This window comes from Trichechus manatus, unplaced genomic scaffold, assembly GCF_000243295.1.
Source record: "Trichechus manatus latirostris isolate Lorelei unplaced genomic scaffold, TriManLat1.0 scaffold00217, whole genome shotgun sequence".
NCBI lineage: Eukaryota > Metazoa > Chordata > Mammalia > Sirenia > Trichechidae > Trichechus > Trichechus manatus.
In genome coordinates, this window is record NW_004444153.1 from 1,821,773 (window position 1) to 1,840,136 (window position 18,364).

The 18,364-nt window shown below is 35.6% G+C and overlaps 1 protein-coding gene across 2 annotated transcripts in view; it reads right to left on the reverse strand.

The window, feature by feature from the left end:
• The window catches only part of EDIL3 (EGF like repeats and discoidin domains 3), a 517,953-nt gene that overhangs the window by 311,317 nt on the left and 188,272 nt on the right, over nt 1-18,364 (reverse strand). Inside the window, exon 3 of one of the 2 annotated variants that reach the window (XM_004388843.1) lies at nt 12,808-12,837. The exons of the other annotated variant lie outside the window; for it this stretch is intronic. Coding sequence (XP_004388900.1) covers nt 12,808-12,837 — 30 coding nt within the window. The remainder of the gene's footprint in view (nt 1-12,807; nt 12,838-18,364) is intronic. 2 annotated transcript variants of the gene reach the window in all.

The following is an 18,364-nucleotide window of genomic DNA, read 5'->3' on the forward strand; positions in this document are numbered from 1 at the left end:
TAAAGGGGTCTTTTGCAGCAGATTTGCCCAAATTGCATCTTTTGATTTCTTGACTGCTGCTTCCATGGGTGTTGATTGTGGATCCAAGTAAAATGAAACCCTTGACAACTTCAATCTTTTCTCCATTTACCATGATACTGCTTATTGGTCCAGTTCTGAGGGTTTTTGTTTTCTTTATGTTGAGATTTAATCCATACTAAAGTCTGTAGTCTTTGATCTTCATCACTAAGTGCTTCCTCTTCACTTTTCCACAAGCAACGTTGTGTCATGTGCACAATGCAGGTTGTTAATGAGTCTTCCTCCAATTCTGATGCCCCGTTCTTCTTCATATAGTCCAGCTTCTCAGATTATTTATTCAGCATACAGACTGAATTAGTATGGTGAAAGGATACAACCCTGATGCACACCTTTTCTGATTTTAAAACAGGCAGTGTCCCCTTGCTCTGTTCGAATGACTGTCTCTTGATCCATACACAGGTTCCTCATAAGCACAATTAAGTGTTCTGGAATTCCCACTCTTCCCAATGTTATCCATAATTTGTTATGATCCATACAAATGAACGTCTTTACATACTCAATAAAACACAGGTAAACATCCTTCTGTTATTCTCTGCTTTCGGCCAGAATCCATCTGACATCAGCAATGATATCATTCCTGGTCCCCTTGAATCTGGTTTGAATTTCTGGCAGTTCCCTGTCAATGTACAACTGCTTTTGTATGATCACCTTTCTTTGCAATAGGCATAAATTGGATCTCTTCCAGTTGGTTGGCCAGGTAGCTGTCCTCAAAATTTCTTGGCATAGAGGAATGAGCACTTCCAGTGCTGCAACCATTTGTTGAAACATCTCGATTGTTATTCCGTCAATTTCTGGAGCCTTGTTTTCTGCCATTGTCTTCAGTGCAGCTTGGACTTCTTCCTTCAGTACCATCGGTTCTTGATCATATGCTAACTTCTGAAGTGACTGAACGTCAGCCAATTCTTTCTGGTATAGTGACTCTGTATTCCTTCCATCTTCTTTAGATGCTTCCTGTGTTGTTCAGTATTTTGCCCATAGAATCCTTCAATATTGCAACTTGAGGCTTGATTTTTTTGTTCAGATCTTTCAGCTTGAGAAATGCCAAGCATGTTTTTCTCTTTTGGTTTCTATCTCCGGTTCCTTGCGCATTTCATTATAATACTTTCCTTTGTCTTCTAAACCACCCTTTGAAATCTTCTGTTCAGCTCTTTTACCTCACCTTTTCTTCCACTTGCTTTAGCTATTGGATGTTCAGGGGCAAGTTTCAGAGTCTCTTCTGGCATCCATTTTGGTCTTTTCCTTCTTTTCTGTATTTTTAATGATCTCTTGCTTTGTTCATGTATGATGTCCTCGATGTCATTCCACAACTTGTCTGGCCTTCAGTCATTAGTGTTCAACACCTCAACTCTATTCTTGAGATGGTCTCTAAATTTAGGTGAGATATACTCAAGGTTGTACTTTGGCTCTTGTGGACTTGTTCTAATTTTCTTCAGCTTCAACTTGAAGTTACATATGAGCAATTGACGGTCTGTTTCACAGTCAGACTTGGCCTTGTTCTGACTGATGATATTGATCTTTTTCATCATCTCTTTCCACAGATGTAGTCGATTTGATTCCTGTGTCTTCCATCTGGTGAGGTACACATGTATAGTCGCCAGTTATGTTGTTGAAAAGGGTATTTGCAATGAAGAAGTCTTTGGTCTTACAAAATTCTGCCATGTGATCTCCAGCATTGTTTCTATCACCAAGGCCATATTTTCCAACTACTGATCCTTCTTCGTTTCCAGTTTTTCATTCCTATCACCAGTAATTATTAATGTATCCTGACTGCAGGTTGGATCAATTTCAGACTGCAGAAGTTGGTAAAAATTTTCAGTTTCTTCACCTTTGGCCTTACTGGTTGGTGTGTAAATTTGAATAATAGTCGTATTAACTCGTCTTCCTTGTAGGTATATATGGATATTATCCTATCAAGGACAGTGTTGTACTTCAGGATAGATCTTGAAATGTTCTTTTTGAAGGTGAATGCAACGCCATTCCTCTTCAATCTGTCATTCCTGCCATAGTAGACCATATGATTGTCTGATTCAAAACGGCCAATACCAGTCTATTTCAGTTCACTAATGCTTTGAATATCGATGTTTATGCATTCCATTTCACTTTTGATGATTTCCAATTTTCCTAGATTCACACTTGTACATTCCACTTTCTGATTATTAATGTATGTTTGCAGCTGTTTCTTCTCATTTTGAGTCCTGCCACAGTAGCAAATGAAGGTTCCAAAAGCTTAACTCTATCCATGTCATTAAGATTGACTCTAATCTGACGAGGCAGTTCTTCCCCAGTCGTATTTTGAGTGGCTTCCAGTCTGAGGGGCTCATCTTCTAGTACTATATCAGACAATGTTCTGCTGCTATTCATAAGATTTTCACTGGCTAAATTTTTCCAGAAGTAGACCGGATGGACCTTGTTCCTAGTCAGTTTTTTCAGAAGTGATTATGGGATGATGTATATCAAAAAATATGACTGACATGACTGTAATTTGCAAAAATCCAAGAAGATATAGGATCCCAGAAGAGTGTACATATTTTATCTATTTTAAAAGCACTGTGATCTCTCAATTTCTCTCATTTTTTACTACTTGATCTAAAAAGATGATATTACTTTAAATTATATTTACCTATCAACCACTTAACAAGTGTTGATCTCTAATTATGTCTTCAGCATTGCTGAGAATGCAATAGAGAAATGAGTCACAGTCACTCTCCCCAGTCCAGGTGGAGAAACAATTCCACCTGATGTACATGAGGAAGGAACTCAAATCCCTCCAGTGACAGAAACTATTGCTTCCCCAACTCGCACCAACCTCTACCCTGCCACTTCTTTCATACTAATGGAAACATGATTTGGTAGAAAATTAGTAGTGGAGAACTTGGGAGCTCATGGGGAGCAGGTCCCTTCCCCAGTCATGTTATTTTCTGCTGCCTGCCACAGAAAACATTCCTAACAGATACACACATTGGAATTTGCAAAAAGAAAAGCCAATGTAGGCTAAAGTGGACAAGAGACATAGGACCTGAGAAGAGTGTTAAAGGACAGATAGGTTCTACAGATTCAAAAGGGAAAGAAGAGCATGCTCCTAATTTAGTTGATTTAGGATAGAAACACTACCAAAAAAATACATTGCTGATGAGTTGATTCTGACTCATAGTGACCATATAGGACACAGTAGAATTGCCCCATGGGGTTTCCAAGGAGCGGCTGGGGGATTCGAACTGCTGACCTTTTGGTTAGCAGCAGAAACAATACAGACCGACAGAAATTAAAGTTTTTAAATGAGAATGAACACAGCATGTATAACTTAGAATAGAAGATACTGTTGTGCTTCCTAGGGGGAGTGTGCATATGTGTGACTGGGTCCTAAAAACCAAGCACAGTTTTATGGAGCAGAATGAAAGGATGCCTGAGAGGCCTGTTTTTATTGGTTTCCTCTTTTCCTGAATAAGAATAAAATTAAGTGTGAATCAATAGTTTTATTTCTTAAACATACCTCACCACCCAAGTGTCAGGGAGCACAAGAGTAATTAGATGATACAAGCAAAGGGAGACAGAAAAATCACTATCTAAAACTCAAGATACTTAAAAAAATATACTAATCTCCCTCTTCTATAGCTCCATAAATTCTCAGAAATATAAAGTTAGACAACTTGCTTGAGCATTCTGACTGAAAAATATCAGACTAGGGATTGGCATGGATCAGAATTTTCAGAAGTTTATTGATGATCATATATATATAAATCCCTGCCCATTCTCTTTCTAATTATTCTTATTTTAGCTTTATTTTTAGTAGTAGCTTAGTACTTGTACAATTCCTCCCACTACATTTTTAAACACTAAAGCATGGGAAGAAATAATCAAAGAGGATCTCAGTTTTGGACAGGCACCATAATGTTCTTTGAAGACATAACCAGCAGCTGGTATGTATGGTGGTTTTTATTTATTTTTGATTTACTTTTGAAACTATATTGTTCATTCTTTTCCACTAACCTCTATTAAGCTTTCAAAACAACCAACAATGCTGTAACATGGTATTTAAATTATATTAAAAAAAAAACTTTTTCTTTTCATTTAGATTTATGTCTAGAAAAGCACAGAAAAAAAAAAACTGAGTAGATAAGTAGCATGTCTCTAAATCTTGGTGAATTCTGGAAGCTGAAGATCTGCTTCAGATTAGATTTTAAAATATATCAGTCAAAGACTTAAAGAAATCTATCATCCATTTAACCTTGAAAATAGAATTACCTAAATGAGCAGTGAATCAGCTGTTTTTGTTATTTGCCATCCAGTCGGCTCCAACTCTGATGACCTTATGTATAACAGAAGGAAACACTGCCAGGTCCTGCGCCATCCTTACAATCCTTGCTATGTTTATGCCTATTGTTGTAACCACTGTGTCAATCCCTCTCATTAAAGGGTTTCCCGTTTAATGCAAAAGTTAGTGTAATTTAAAAAAAAAAAAATTGTTCCTCTTGGACCTCAAACTCAGGAAGCCAAGAGGAGTTGCAGGCCTGGTCACCAGTGCATGATCCTGTACCATCTGCCCCCAATGCATCCACGCATACCCGTCACTAGATGTTGTTTATGGTCATGTCTGAGGTTTGTTACAACCACTGTTGTGGTTTCCTTGTAGTAATTACTAACAATGGCTAAATTATTGACATTGTGAGGACACCATGCTGGAAGAATCACTAAACAAAAGCAGAGAAACAAAGATCAATGTAATGTCCTTTTCCCCTCACAACTAAATAAAAATTTGAAGCATCTTTACAACACTTATTAAATTGTTACCCTTTTATTTATTTATTACTTAAATTGGGAAATGTATCGTTCATCATCCCTGTTTATATCATCCTACATGTAAGAATTGTGTATATTCTTGGGTTAACAATGTCTTAAAATCAGCAGAAAATCAACATGGCTGAACTTATTCATTAATTCAATCATATAACAAATATTTATGAATTACCTAAAATGTACCAGGCATTTGTTCCAGCAGCTAGAGATTCAGTAACAGATACAATAGACCAAAAAAAAAAAAAAAATCCCAATCCTCCAGGGTTTATATTCAGCTTTGTTGTTGTTGCTGGATGCCCTAAAGCCCATTGATAGAGACCCCATATAAAAGAGCAGAACAGCCCCATAGGGTTTTCTAGGCTGTAATCTTTACAGGAGCAGATCACCAGGTCTTTCTCTCACAGAGCACCTGGTGGGATCAAACTGCCAATCTTATAAACCATTTTGTCACCAGTGCTCCTTTATATTCAGCTGGACAGAAACTAAACAAGCTACACGAGTAGGATGTGCTAACAGGGGCTAACAATAAATAACATAGCAGGGCAGAGGCCATGACAAGGTGGACAACGGTGTAAACTTTTTAGTTAAGGTGGCCAGGGAAGGATGTTATGTGAAGACCTTTTTTGTGTCAAAATGTGCAGACTATGAGGGAATTAGTCATGCAGATTCCAGCTGGAAAAGCCCACTAGGCAATGGGTCTCTGAGTGCAAAGCCCTGGCCAGGGATTTGTGTTTGTTTTATAGAAAAGGAAGGAGAGGTAGGGGTAATAGGAAATGTTGTCAGAGAGGAACGGAGAAGTCTACTGGAGTTAGAACAGAGCTTCTGGAGAGTTTGTTGTTACCGTTGTTAGCCGCAGTGGAGTGGAGGCTCCAACTCATAGCGACCCCATACACAATGGGATAGGACTATTGTGATCCCTTAGATTTTCACTGTCTGATTTTCAGAAGTAGATTACCAGGCCTTTTTTCATAGTCTTAGTCTGGAAGGCCTGCTGAAACCTGTTCAGCATCATAGTAACACACAAGCCTCCACTGACAGATGGTGGCTGCACTTGAGGTACACTGGCCAAGACTCAAACATGGGGCTTCTCCATGGAAGGTAAGAATTCTACCACTGACCCACCAATGCTCCCATCATTAGAGGGCTAGATGAGAGGTGCTAGAAGATCTGGGGCAGAAGAGTGACAGGATCTGACTAGCATTGTTAAAGAATCACTGTGGCTGTTCTGTTGAGAATGGACTGCAAGCGGTCAAGGGTGACAGCAAGAAGACCAGTAAGAGGCCACTACAATAATAATCCAGATGTGAGAAGATGGTGCCTTGGACTAGGGTAGTGGCAGGGATGATGGCAAGAAGAGATTAGGTTATGGAAGTATCTTGAAGATGGAGCTAATAGGATTTAGTGAGGTACGGATATGGAAGGTGTCATCAAAGTTTACACTAAAGATTTTGGCTTGAGCCACTGAGATGGAGAAGACTGAAGGAGAACCTGGATTGAGGAAGAATATGAAAAAAATGCAAATATACAATATGAATGATGGGACTCTGGAAAATGTTCATATCCTATTTTAATCTTTTCAACAATTTCTACAAGGTCCATAAATTACTGTAGTAATCAGATAAACAGTCATTTATAATAATATATCAAAGTTTGCAAATGCTATTATGTACATTATAAAGTAGCTGTAATTGAAACTTGAATAACTCTTACATAACTTTTACAACTGAAATAAATATGTCATTTAGAATGCATTATAAGTGAATTAAAAGGTAGAGTATGCTACAGTAGAATAAGCACAAGATTTTTGCTAGGGAAACTTGAATTTGAATCCTGGTTCTGTTACTTGCTTATTATGCAACCTTGGGCATATTGTACACATGCTTTAAAATTCAGTGTCCACCTCTTTAAATAGGATCTGTGTGTGTGTGTGTGTGTGTGTGTGTGTGTGTGTGTGTGTGTGTATGTGCGTGTGTTATTGTTAGTTGCTGCTGAGTCAACTGTGACTCATGGTGACCCCATATGTTACAGAGCAGAACTTCTCCATAGGGTTTTCTTGGCTGGAATCTTTATGGAGACAGATCGCCAGACCTTTTCTTCCATGGTGCAACTGGGTAGATTCGAACCACCAACCTTTAGGTTAGTAGTCGAGCACAAACCATGTGTGCCACCTAGGGACCTTATGTGTACGTGTCTGTATGTCTGTATAAAATTAGTAGTTTCATTGTGAAAATTAATTAGTGTACATAGAGCATTCAGTATGTCCCCTGACTAATGATCATAATCAAAATCATAATAATTATTCTAATATGGCAAAACAATATTGATGAGGATGGCAGTAAAAATGATAAATGTGTAGATTTCTCTGTACTTATTATAGGATTGACCTCACTGCAGTAAGCACTTTAGATTTATCCCCATGCTTGATCCCTACAGTAACCCTCTAAGGTTGCACCATTATCATCCCATTTTACAGAGGAGGAAATTAATCCTGTAGAAGGAAAATACTTTACAGGTAGGAGATAACTACTTATCTGAAGTTACAAGCACCTAAAGGCATAGGTTCAGGCCTGCAGGTCTATGGGGTTTTATCCTGTTCCTCTAGACCCAGAGAGTTTAATGCTTTCCCTGAGCCAACAAATCCCCAAAATATTTAATTCTTCTTAGTGCTCTGTTTGTATTAAACTGTGGGGTGAAGCTCAAGGTAGCAAAACAAAATTGACCCAGAAAATTGGAGACAATCTTAAAAATGAATCCAGTCGACAAAGGAAGGACTAGAACTTAAAGTATCCTCTAAAGTCTAAGTGTGTACACATAGTGGGGCAACATTCATTGTTACTAAACATTGGAAATAAAGCTTGATCTATTTCCTTTGAAATAAAACTTTTAGAAATTAAGATATTTTGCATTTATTTAAATTCCTAGCTCCCCTTTCCCATACATATGCCTTTATTTATTTATTTTTAACTCTGATGCTTTTCCAGAACTTGATATTAATATTAATTTGGGTTTATTTTTAGTTTTTTTCTGACATTCTAAATGTCAACCGCACAAAATTCGACTATTATTAATTGACATACAATCATGAAGTTTCTACAAATGTTTAATCAACATTTGATCTACATCTCTTTCAACATTATGATTGAGGTAATTCAGAATTCCAAAAGGTTGAATTTTTAATTCTGTAACAATATATACGCAAAGATTAAGTCACTTATTTTTTTCCAAGCTTAAAAATTTGACTAAATTTGAATGGTCATTCTTTAAATTTTTAAACATAAAATTATTGTGTTTTAGTGGTAGGTTCATAATTTAAAAACTGTTGCCTATAATAAGATACTATCAGGCACTGGTAACCTAACTAAGGACATTATTTAATATTCTTAGGAAAGTTCTGGACAATACAATTTAGCATAACTATCACTTTTTGAAATATGGGAGAGAGGATTACAGTTAGTAGTACCTAAGAAATACAGCTGAATTAGTTTAGTAGTTTCTGTAGAAACAGATCATTAAAGTGCAAAAAGGAAAGATCAGTACAGCACAGAAAATGCACAATTTTGGCAACCATAAAAAATATGTTTATGCACGTGAGGTAAAAATAAAGGTTATGGTGAAATTGAGATTTTAAAGTCACAACACAAAGCACTGCAAATAAGAATATAGAATTTCATATTCGTGAGATGTGCATCGAATTTCTTTCTCAACAACCAGATTTCCAGTGTCTTACTGGAATTTTTATAAAATAATATGAAGAACATACCAAGGAGTAAGAAAATAGCTAAGAAGATACTTAAGAGTTAAAGAGGTAACATTTTAAAGAAGTGACACAGCCACTTCCTGTGGGTTTTGCTGATCATCTACCTAATAGCCATTTCTTACTTTCCCTAATTTTTGTTCAGGTATCCATCCCTCAGCTATATGATCTTCATAGGAGCTAAATCAACTCCATCTTTGTCTTGATTCAAGGGTGGCAGAAGGAAACTAAGCCTGTCCTATCAGAGTGGATCTCAGACCTCTTGCTTTGAAGGCAAGGGACACAGATGTTTCATTACCCTCTCTGGACATGGAAGGATTCTCATACAGCCACAGTAGCTGTTGGCTGACAGACCTATCACAACCAAAAGCGAAATTCTCTTTAAGATGAAGATAAATCTTATATCACAAAAGGCAGAGCAGAAAGACAGGGGAAAGAAAAACAAAGAAAAAAAATTTTTTTTTGGCAACATCACTGAGCCAAACATTCTCAATTCTGTGGGCCAATAAATTCCCTTACTGTTGAAGCAAGATTAAATTGGCTTTTTTGTTACGTAAACTAAAAGAATTATGTCACAATACACAATCATGATTTTTTGAATGTTTGCATTGCTAGATATTAAAATATACTTCTGAAGAACTGATGACATCAAGCTGTAGAGGGATTTTAGTTATTTCATGTATTACTTTTTTTTAAGTATTTCTTGACAATAAAATCTTAGGATTTTAACTGTTTATTTTGAGTCCAGTTTTACACTCTTTGGGAAAAATGATAGATTATATATCTATCTATAGCTATATAAATATATCTATATGTAGATATATCTATAGCTATACATAGATATGAGTAGGGCAAATGGGTAATATGCTTGGCTGCTAACCAAAATGTTGGTAGTTGGAGTCCAATCAGACACACCTGGGAAGAAAGGTCTGGTGATCTACTTCAGAAAAATCAGTCATTGAAAACACTAGGGAGCACAGTTCTACCATGAGTCAGAATTGTTCTTTATACATAGATATAGACGTAGATATAAATATATAGGTATTATTTCCCTTCTGTGGTGGCTTAATTCTTAAAGATATGAAGTATGCAAATGCAATCTACCAAGTTCCTTTTTTTTAACCACAATTCTGTACTAGTTTGCAGTTTATCTTAGTAAAAATATGAAAAAAAAATATCTACACGTAACAGGAATTTAATATACAAACATTTTTCACACAGCACAACACTACTATCACACATCTAATAATGTTTGGTCTTTTCATTAGTGTATCCTTAGTAATTGACCAAAATCAAATCTTTACAAGCAATGATTTCTTCCCTATTCCACTGATACTGACTTCTGTTTTTTAGAGAGTGTAACAATAAACGTTTTGGTTTTTATTTATTAAGTTTTAATATTTAAGCCTAATTAGCAGATACTTATGAACAAGAATATACTTGATAAAATAATTAGTAAAGTTGCTCCAGGCAGTAGAGAGAAAAATGTGCATTTCTGTATAAAAGGAGAAAATTTATAACAAATGTGTAGCGAAAAGAATAAGAGGATGTGAAGCTCTATTTCAGACCCCAAGGAAATGAAGTGCTAAGATCAAAATGCAAAAGCAACTCTCGTTCATTAGAAAACGATATGATAAGATACCTTCCTTTTCAAAATGCATGAGTTGTAGTCATTGAGCGTACCCTGCTACACAGAAGTATAACTCCTCCCCAAAATGGAAGAGCTCTAAAAGAAATCTGTGGCATAGTTAAAGAAAATCACAAAATTCACTGTATAAAAAAGTAATGTTTTTTAAGACTAAAATGGAACATTGCAAAAGTTAGGGCAAAATATCTAATCACTCTGTGTCCTATGTGTAACTGTACAAGATATATAGCACATGTGTTTTTTTAACTGCATTTTAAAATAGCTAATATAAAACTATAGCTTCAAATCTTTACTAGTGCTACGCAGTACTCTACTGCATTATAAACCTTTATATATGTGTAGCTTATTAGTGTTCTTAGGTGTACTTCCTCAGTGACCAGACTGATAATTTAAAAGATTAAAAGATTTACAAGGAATGAGAGAACATGATTGAAACACTAATTTGCTGAATCACTGCTGTCTTCATCTCCGATGGACATCACAGTGTTTGCAATAACTATGGTATTATCCAGGCAGTAACCTCTATCATCACTACCAACGGGGATCAACTGTTAAAAGGTCTTATACACAGTTTTTACATTTGAGTAAATTACAAAATATTTAACATGATAAGCATATGTAGAACCACATGGCTTTTGTAATTTGGTGTTTTAATAAAGCTTATGATTGCCAAAAGATTTTATCTATTACATTCACTGGAAAATTCCATTTTTTCTCATCTTAATTTTTTGTTCTTATGTGAGTTAATCCAGGATTGATACATCTATATAAATCCAAATTCAGTCCCTCACTTTGATATTAGAAAATGAAGATTAAAGCAACTGAAAGTCTCCACTTGGGGGAGAAAAGAAATAAGCCTTGTATTTGAGGTGATATAAACAAAACAATGATTTGTGGTTTTGATTAATTTTAATCACTGATTTACTGGACCTCTACTATCATTTTCTGACTGATCTGGATCCCATTCAATAACATTTTTCCACTTCTAATCATATTTTAATTCTTATAAAGATTTTATCAATTTGATCAATAAATGTTACCTAGATATAAAAGAACAGTTAACAAGACTGAAAATAAATTAAGAGCAATCAGGAAATTTGTAAGAGAATAAATTTGATTTGATATACCTTATAGTTAATAACGTAAATTTTACATTAATTAGTTTATTTGTAGCAGTCAATTTTCTAATGTCAGTAGATCTTAATTTTTTTTCATTACACAGAAACAAGTATTTATATAATCAGTTTATAAAATGAACATCATTTTAGTCATACAGCAGGTTCTATGATGATGCTTCAATCTCTATTAAGAACTTTAAATAGAAGATAACTGAAAAATCAATTTGTGCAATACAGGAGAAATAGCCTCTGAATTAACTTTATTAAAAAGCGTTACTTCATTAAATTTAACCTTATTATTATGTAACCACCTTCACTGAGTTTGTTTTTGTGGATGGAAAATTTGGCAATGGATGTTGGTGATGAATTAATTGTACAAGTGAAAAATGCTGAATTGGTAAATGTGTTAACTATACTTTTAAAATTTTAAAAATGCAGGAGGTCATATATTCAAACAAATGTTATTAATCAAATTGTAAACTTATCTACATTTCATAACCACAAAAACACACATACACAAACCTATGGACACATACACAAACACACGGGTACATACATGCATTCTTAATGGTTGCAAATGTTTGCTTTTGAAGGCATATTTCTCAGATAAAGTTTGATTAACAGAGTAGCAGAGTACTACCTAAGACTATAAAGGAATAATTTATTGCAATCTTATAAACAAATTCAAAATAAATTTTCAAAAGAGAGTTTCCAGAAATTACTTGAGTAATAGCAATATAATTGGATTAAATATATCACCTCTACAGGTAATTTTTCTCATTTGGAAGTACAGTATCTGCTATGGCTGTTTTAAAAGTATAAACCTCATTAGTTTATAATTAGATGTTTGAATATTATACACTAGCTTGAAGGACTCTCTTATATAGCTCATGGATATGTTTTCATACTCATTGTTTATCCCATTCAATAACATTATTATGAGTATTTAAGTAAATTTATGCTTTTATACTCAGTGAAATAAGATGTTTAAATACCTGAACATAAGATTAAACTGGGATAAATAAAAAGAAGTTTCCAGTAGTCACAGAAGCAGGTGTTAAGTGAAACTGCCATCATAAGTCAGACGCTACAAAACATGTTCCTTTAGGCTAAAGCATTCCATCAGAACATTCTAAGAATGGAAACAATTATGAAGTGGATGCTCCTTATTCAATAGGTGGAAATATTTCCATGTTTAGAAAAGTGGATATGACATACTACGCATCCTCTCTCCAAATCAGTACAAAAAACACTCATCAGCACTAGCCATTTACAAGGTAATTTAGGGATTCAAATAAAACTGTAACCAGTTTTCCGGCTGAAACCTGGAAAATACACTTTGAAAAGTTAATTGAGTCTCACTATTAAGGGCATGAAATTAAACAGAAATAATCTTCAAAACATAGCAACTTTACCTGCCAAAGTTGGCTCTGCTTCATCTGCTGCTGTGAGGAAAGTAGGGGCAGGGAGGGGGTGGAAATGGAGAGGAGAGAGAAAGAGAGAGATTGAGATTGAGATTATATTCCACATTTCCAAAAATGACTATAAATCCCTGACTTGTAACTTTGTGTTATGTTACAAATTTGTCATTAGATAATATTATGGGTATTTAATTAAATTTTCTACATGCTTATACTTTAAAATATGCATCTATTAGAAAAGACACTTATTATTGTCTGAAATTGATTTTCCCTTCCATTTGCCAACAAAATTGGCTTTAGTTAACTCCAATGTAAACTATTTTAAATTATTATCAATAATATTATTTAAAAATATAAATTACATATAAGATACCCCATTACTTTATTAGAATTTTCTATAACGAATAAGGAGTTAAAAGTTTTTCTCTCCAGATAGAAAAAATGAAAGCTATGGAGAAAAGGAAAAATCAGTAGTTGCCAGGGGCTCCCGGGTAGGGAGAAAGAGGTGAATACATGGAGCACGGGGAATTTTTAGGGCAGTCAAACTATTTTATATGATACTGTAATCGTGGACAAAGGATACACATTTTTCAAAACCCATAGGACTTTATAACACAAAGAACGAACTCTAGTGTGAACTACGGGCTTTGGTCAATAATAGTATCAATACCCATTGCCATCAAGTTGATTTCGACTCATAGTAACCCTATAGGACAGAGTAGAACTGCCCCACAAGGTTTCCAAGGAGCAGCTGGTGGATTTGAACTGTTGACCTTTTGGTTAGCAGCCGTAGTTCTAACCACTGTGGCACCAGGGCTCCAGTGTATCAATAGTGGTTCATAAATTATAACAAATATACCACAGGAATGCAAGATGTTAAAACAGGAGAAACAGTGTGCAGGGGGTTGAGGGCATATAGAAACTTTCTGTACTTTCCACACGATTTTTTCTATAACCCTGAAAGTGCTCTAAAAATGAAGTCTATTAAAAGTAAAGGAAAAAAAACAAAAACAAAAAAACCCCATATTCTCTACAGTCAAAATTTTGTTCCATGAGCTATAAGTGATTGTGTGTGTATGTGTGTTTGAGTGTGTGTATAAAAACCAAATTCATTATCATGGAATCAATTCTGAGTCATGGAGACCCTATGTGTTACAGAGAGTAGAATTGTTCCATAAGGTTTTCTTGGCTGTAATATTTACAGAAGCCAATCACCAGGTCTTTCTTCCATGGCACTTTGGGTAAGTCTGAATCACCAACGTTTAGATTAGTAGTTAAATGTAAACTGTGCCACCCAGGTACCTATATATAAGATCCTAGAGCTCTCTGTCTCTCTCTTGCTCTTCTTCTCCCCTCCTCCCACTCACTCACGTGCTCAACATGCCTCAAGATTCAGCAGTTTTGTAGTGAGGATGCAAAAACCTGAAGTTTAAAGAAAGACTCCAGGTGGTTTTGACCTGAGTGTTCTGCAGATCATACATGGATAAGTAGGATATTATAAAAGGGGAGACCACAATATGAAAACACAATTTTATATAAACTGGTGGTTCACAACCCTAGATGCATATTAGAATACAAACCCCATGAGCCCCACCTCAAACCAATTAAACAAGAATATCTTTAAAAGATACTTCCATACAGCCAGGACTGGAATATTACTAATTAATGTCAATATGAAGTAACATTAAATGTCAGTCATTAAAAGTGTGAATCATTTCAACTTCTGTTGTAAGAGGGAATACAGTTTTGAGATCAGCAAGACTCTGAGGGCAATAACCTAAAGCTGCGTGTTATGTGAGGGAGGGAGGATGGCAGTTAGGAGAGTGAACAAATGAGTTTATTTGAAGTAGCTTCACAGTTTTGCCTAGAATCCACCTATTTACCTTTATAGCTACAGACACACACTGTGAAAGGAGGTATTTCTGCTCTGTGCATAAGCACTGCTTACCTAGAATATTACCGTCGAATTATATGACATGAGCCAGTACTATTTCACTTGATTCATGAAGTTTTGAAATAAAAATTTACACAGCTGAATTGCTTATAAAGGATCTTTGTTCCCAACTGATTCGTTAATCAAGGTATCACTGTGTAACCAGGGAGCGGTCTCCAGTCTCTGCCGTTAAGGTCACATTTGCACAGAGAACGCATTAGACATGCTAACTTTGTGTCCTGACAGTATTTTCCTCTCACACTGTTTCGCTTGTCTCCTTGGCACATAGAGAAATAAAGAGAGCAAACAAACAGTTGGAATGCATGGCATGGAGAACATAAATATTTAAAAGGCTGTTTGCTGCTTTATCATTTATAAAATATATCGTAAAATGTTCAAAGAGAAAACTGTCAGTAGCTTCCAGGAATTCCAAGAAAATACCGCAGGGGCTTATAGAAGTGCTGGTTTGGATGGGTTGTTGTTAGTAAAATTATAGAGTATCAAAATGGGAAAGCAAACTTGTATTTGTGTGTGTGAGCTCATTTAACTCACAAGGCAAACTATGAGACAGAAATTATTCTTATTTGATAGATGAGGATACAGAGGTTCATAGTAACTAAGTAACTTGTCTAAGGCCAATTTGAATTTGAGCTCACGTTTTTGCCACTTTAAAAAACAAACTCTCTCTTCCATGCCTTACTGTCTTACAAAGTGTTGATTCAGTCAGTATCTACTTAGAAAAGGAAAAACTAAATGACGCACAGTAGATTGAAATTCGGTCCCTATTACTTATAAGTACTGGCTCACAGGAAGAGGCCTGGCTATATACCTGACAACATTAGTTGGACTTCAGCATAAGGGGGAAAAAAAAAAAAAAAAAAAACCAGAACTGGATGCAGGGACAGAGAGGAGAAATCCTTTAAGAAAGGATAGTCTTCCCTGTATAATTCTTTATCTCTTCTACAATCCGGGGACAGACCAAGTACCCTAAGGATTAGATGTCGAAGGAAGAAAGATTAGAAGAAGTACTAAAATTTCATTACTCTATTTTGTGCATATAAGAAAGGAATTTTAGGAAAGAACTAGAAAGTACAGAAGTAGAGAAAATTCCAAAATTACAGAAGTCATAGAAATTACCCATTGCCAAGTTGATTCCGACTCACAGTGACTCTACGACACGGAAGAACTGCCCCATAGGGTTTCCAAGGAGCGGCTGGTGGATTTGCACTGCTGACGTTTTGGTTAGCAGCCATTATCACTGCACCCCCGGGCCTCCTTCATAGAAATTAAAAAACCCATCGGCGTCAAGTCAACTCTGACTCATAGCAACCCTATAGGACAGAGCAGAACTGCCCCATAGGGTTTCCAAGGAGCGCCTGGTGGGTTCAAACTGCTGACCTTTTCGTTAGAAGCCATAGCTCTTAACCACTATGCCACCAGGGTTTCCTCATAGAAATTAGAACCTTTTAAAACCAAAGTCTATAGGACAAGCAGTATGTTAACCTACACCTGAGCCTACAATACCTGAAAGCATATCTGTGACAGAATAATAGTATTAAGGTCACTAAATAAGGGTACACTACTCTGTAAAGTTTTTTTTTTTTCTACACAACATCTCCTTAACGGTGCTTCCTCATAATATGTAGAAATCACTAACCAATATCCATACTAATATATGAATATTATATAGATATATAATTGATAAATGTATCGTTTGATACATTTGATATCCATAGATGCAGGTATCTATACCTACATATATCTATAATTTGATATCAAATGTTTTCATTGGATATAAACTATCAGTTGATAATTTGTGAATTCGCTTGTTAAAATAGGTTGTGGAGTTGCCTTTAAAAGTATTTAGAGAAGTATTTAGAAACAGGTTTTTGTTTTGTCTTTGTTGCTCTTGTTTGTTTTTCTCAGCCTATGCCCCAATGAGGGCACGCCTCATGACATAAAAGTTGCTATTACCAATTTCTTCCTTGCGAAAGTATACAAATGAGTATTAGTCTCTGGTCAAATATTTCAAACAGCATATGATGTGGTCAGTTTTACACTCTTGTAGAATATTTCGGTCATGGTGAGGAGCATCAGACACTGTATTTGCACAGAAAATGTCAGAAAATTACAAAATCTCCTCTCTTTTATTAGTCTTTTATGTGTACTTTCACTCCAGTGTTAGATTGGAGGCTAGCATTTATTTAAGTACAATTAGTAATACATGACACATAAAATATAATTAGGTACACTGTAGTTAGTATCTAGGTATGTATTTGTTTATTAGTCTCTCCCATTAGACTAGGAGCTACATAAGGGCAAGGGCTGTCTTTTTTGCTCACCAGTCTAATATCCAGTTTCAAGTACAGTGCCTAGAACACTGTACCAAAACACAAACACACCATTGCTGTCGAGTCTATTCCAACTCATATCGATCCTGTGGGACACAGCAGAACTGCCCTATATGGTTTCCAAAACTGTAAATTTTTACAGAAGCAGACTGCCACATCTTTCTCCCGAGGAGCAGTTGGTGGGTTCAAACCACCCACTGTAATACCAGTCTTATAAAAAACAAATCCTTACTCTTTATCAAGTTTTTGTTTTAGTTTAAAAAATTAGATTTTCTGTGTTGGGGGGAGAAGGAAAAACAAATAATGGTCAAAAAGAGAATGATTCTATAATGACCAATGATGGCCTCATGAAAAAGTAAATCTGTGAATTTTAACCTAAGTCAAAAAGCACCAAAGTATAGTTTATTAATTTAAATAGATTCATTAAAATAGAAACAAAGTACACTTCCTACATTTAGTAGTGATACAGCTCGCATAGATTTTGAGTTATTTATAAAGTGAATCAATATTATAGCATTAATAACAGCAATTAGCAGTGCATTGGTGTTTTCTCCTTTTAAAAGGAAGTCCAAATGGGGAAAATAGTAAAGACTAATGAAGCTATAATTTCATTAATTTTGCCACAGAGAGAGAAAAAAAAAAAAAAAACTACAACAAATAGAGATTTTGTAAAGCTAAGCCGTAGTACTGGAAAGCTAAGAAGTAACAGGACCAGGTAGCTTATACTCGTATCACCAGGTAGTATTTTTTTTTTTTATTATTGTAGTTAAATGAAGTTTACATTTCAAGTTAGTCTCCCATACAAAATTTTATACATGCATTGTTATGTGACTGTAATTGCTCTCCCCATACTGTGACAGCACACTCCTCCTTTCTACCCGATTCCCCATGACCATTCAACCAGCTCCTAACCCTCTCTGCCTTCCCATCTCACCTCCAGACAGAAGCTGCCCCTTTGGTCTCTTGTAGCTACTTGACTAAGAGGCACACTCCTCACGAGTATCACTTTATATCCCACAGTCCAGTCCAATCCCTGTCTGAAGAGTTGGCCTTGGAGATTTTTTTAGTTCTGGGCTGATAGAGAGTCCAGGGGCCATGATTTCCGTGGTACCTCCAGTCTCAGTCAGACCATTAAACCAGGTAGTATTAAAGAGACTTGAGGAACATAATCGGAACACATTTTTCTGCTAGGAAAGCAGCAACATTCTTTAAGCTAGGTGATCTGACATGGCAAAGCAACTTAAATTATAAATCAGTATTTCATTTT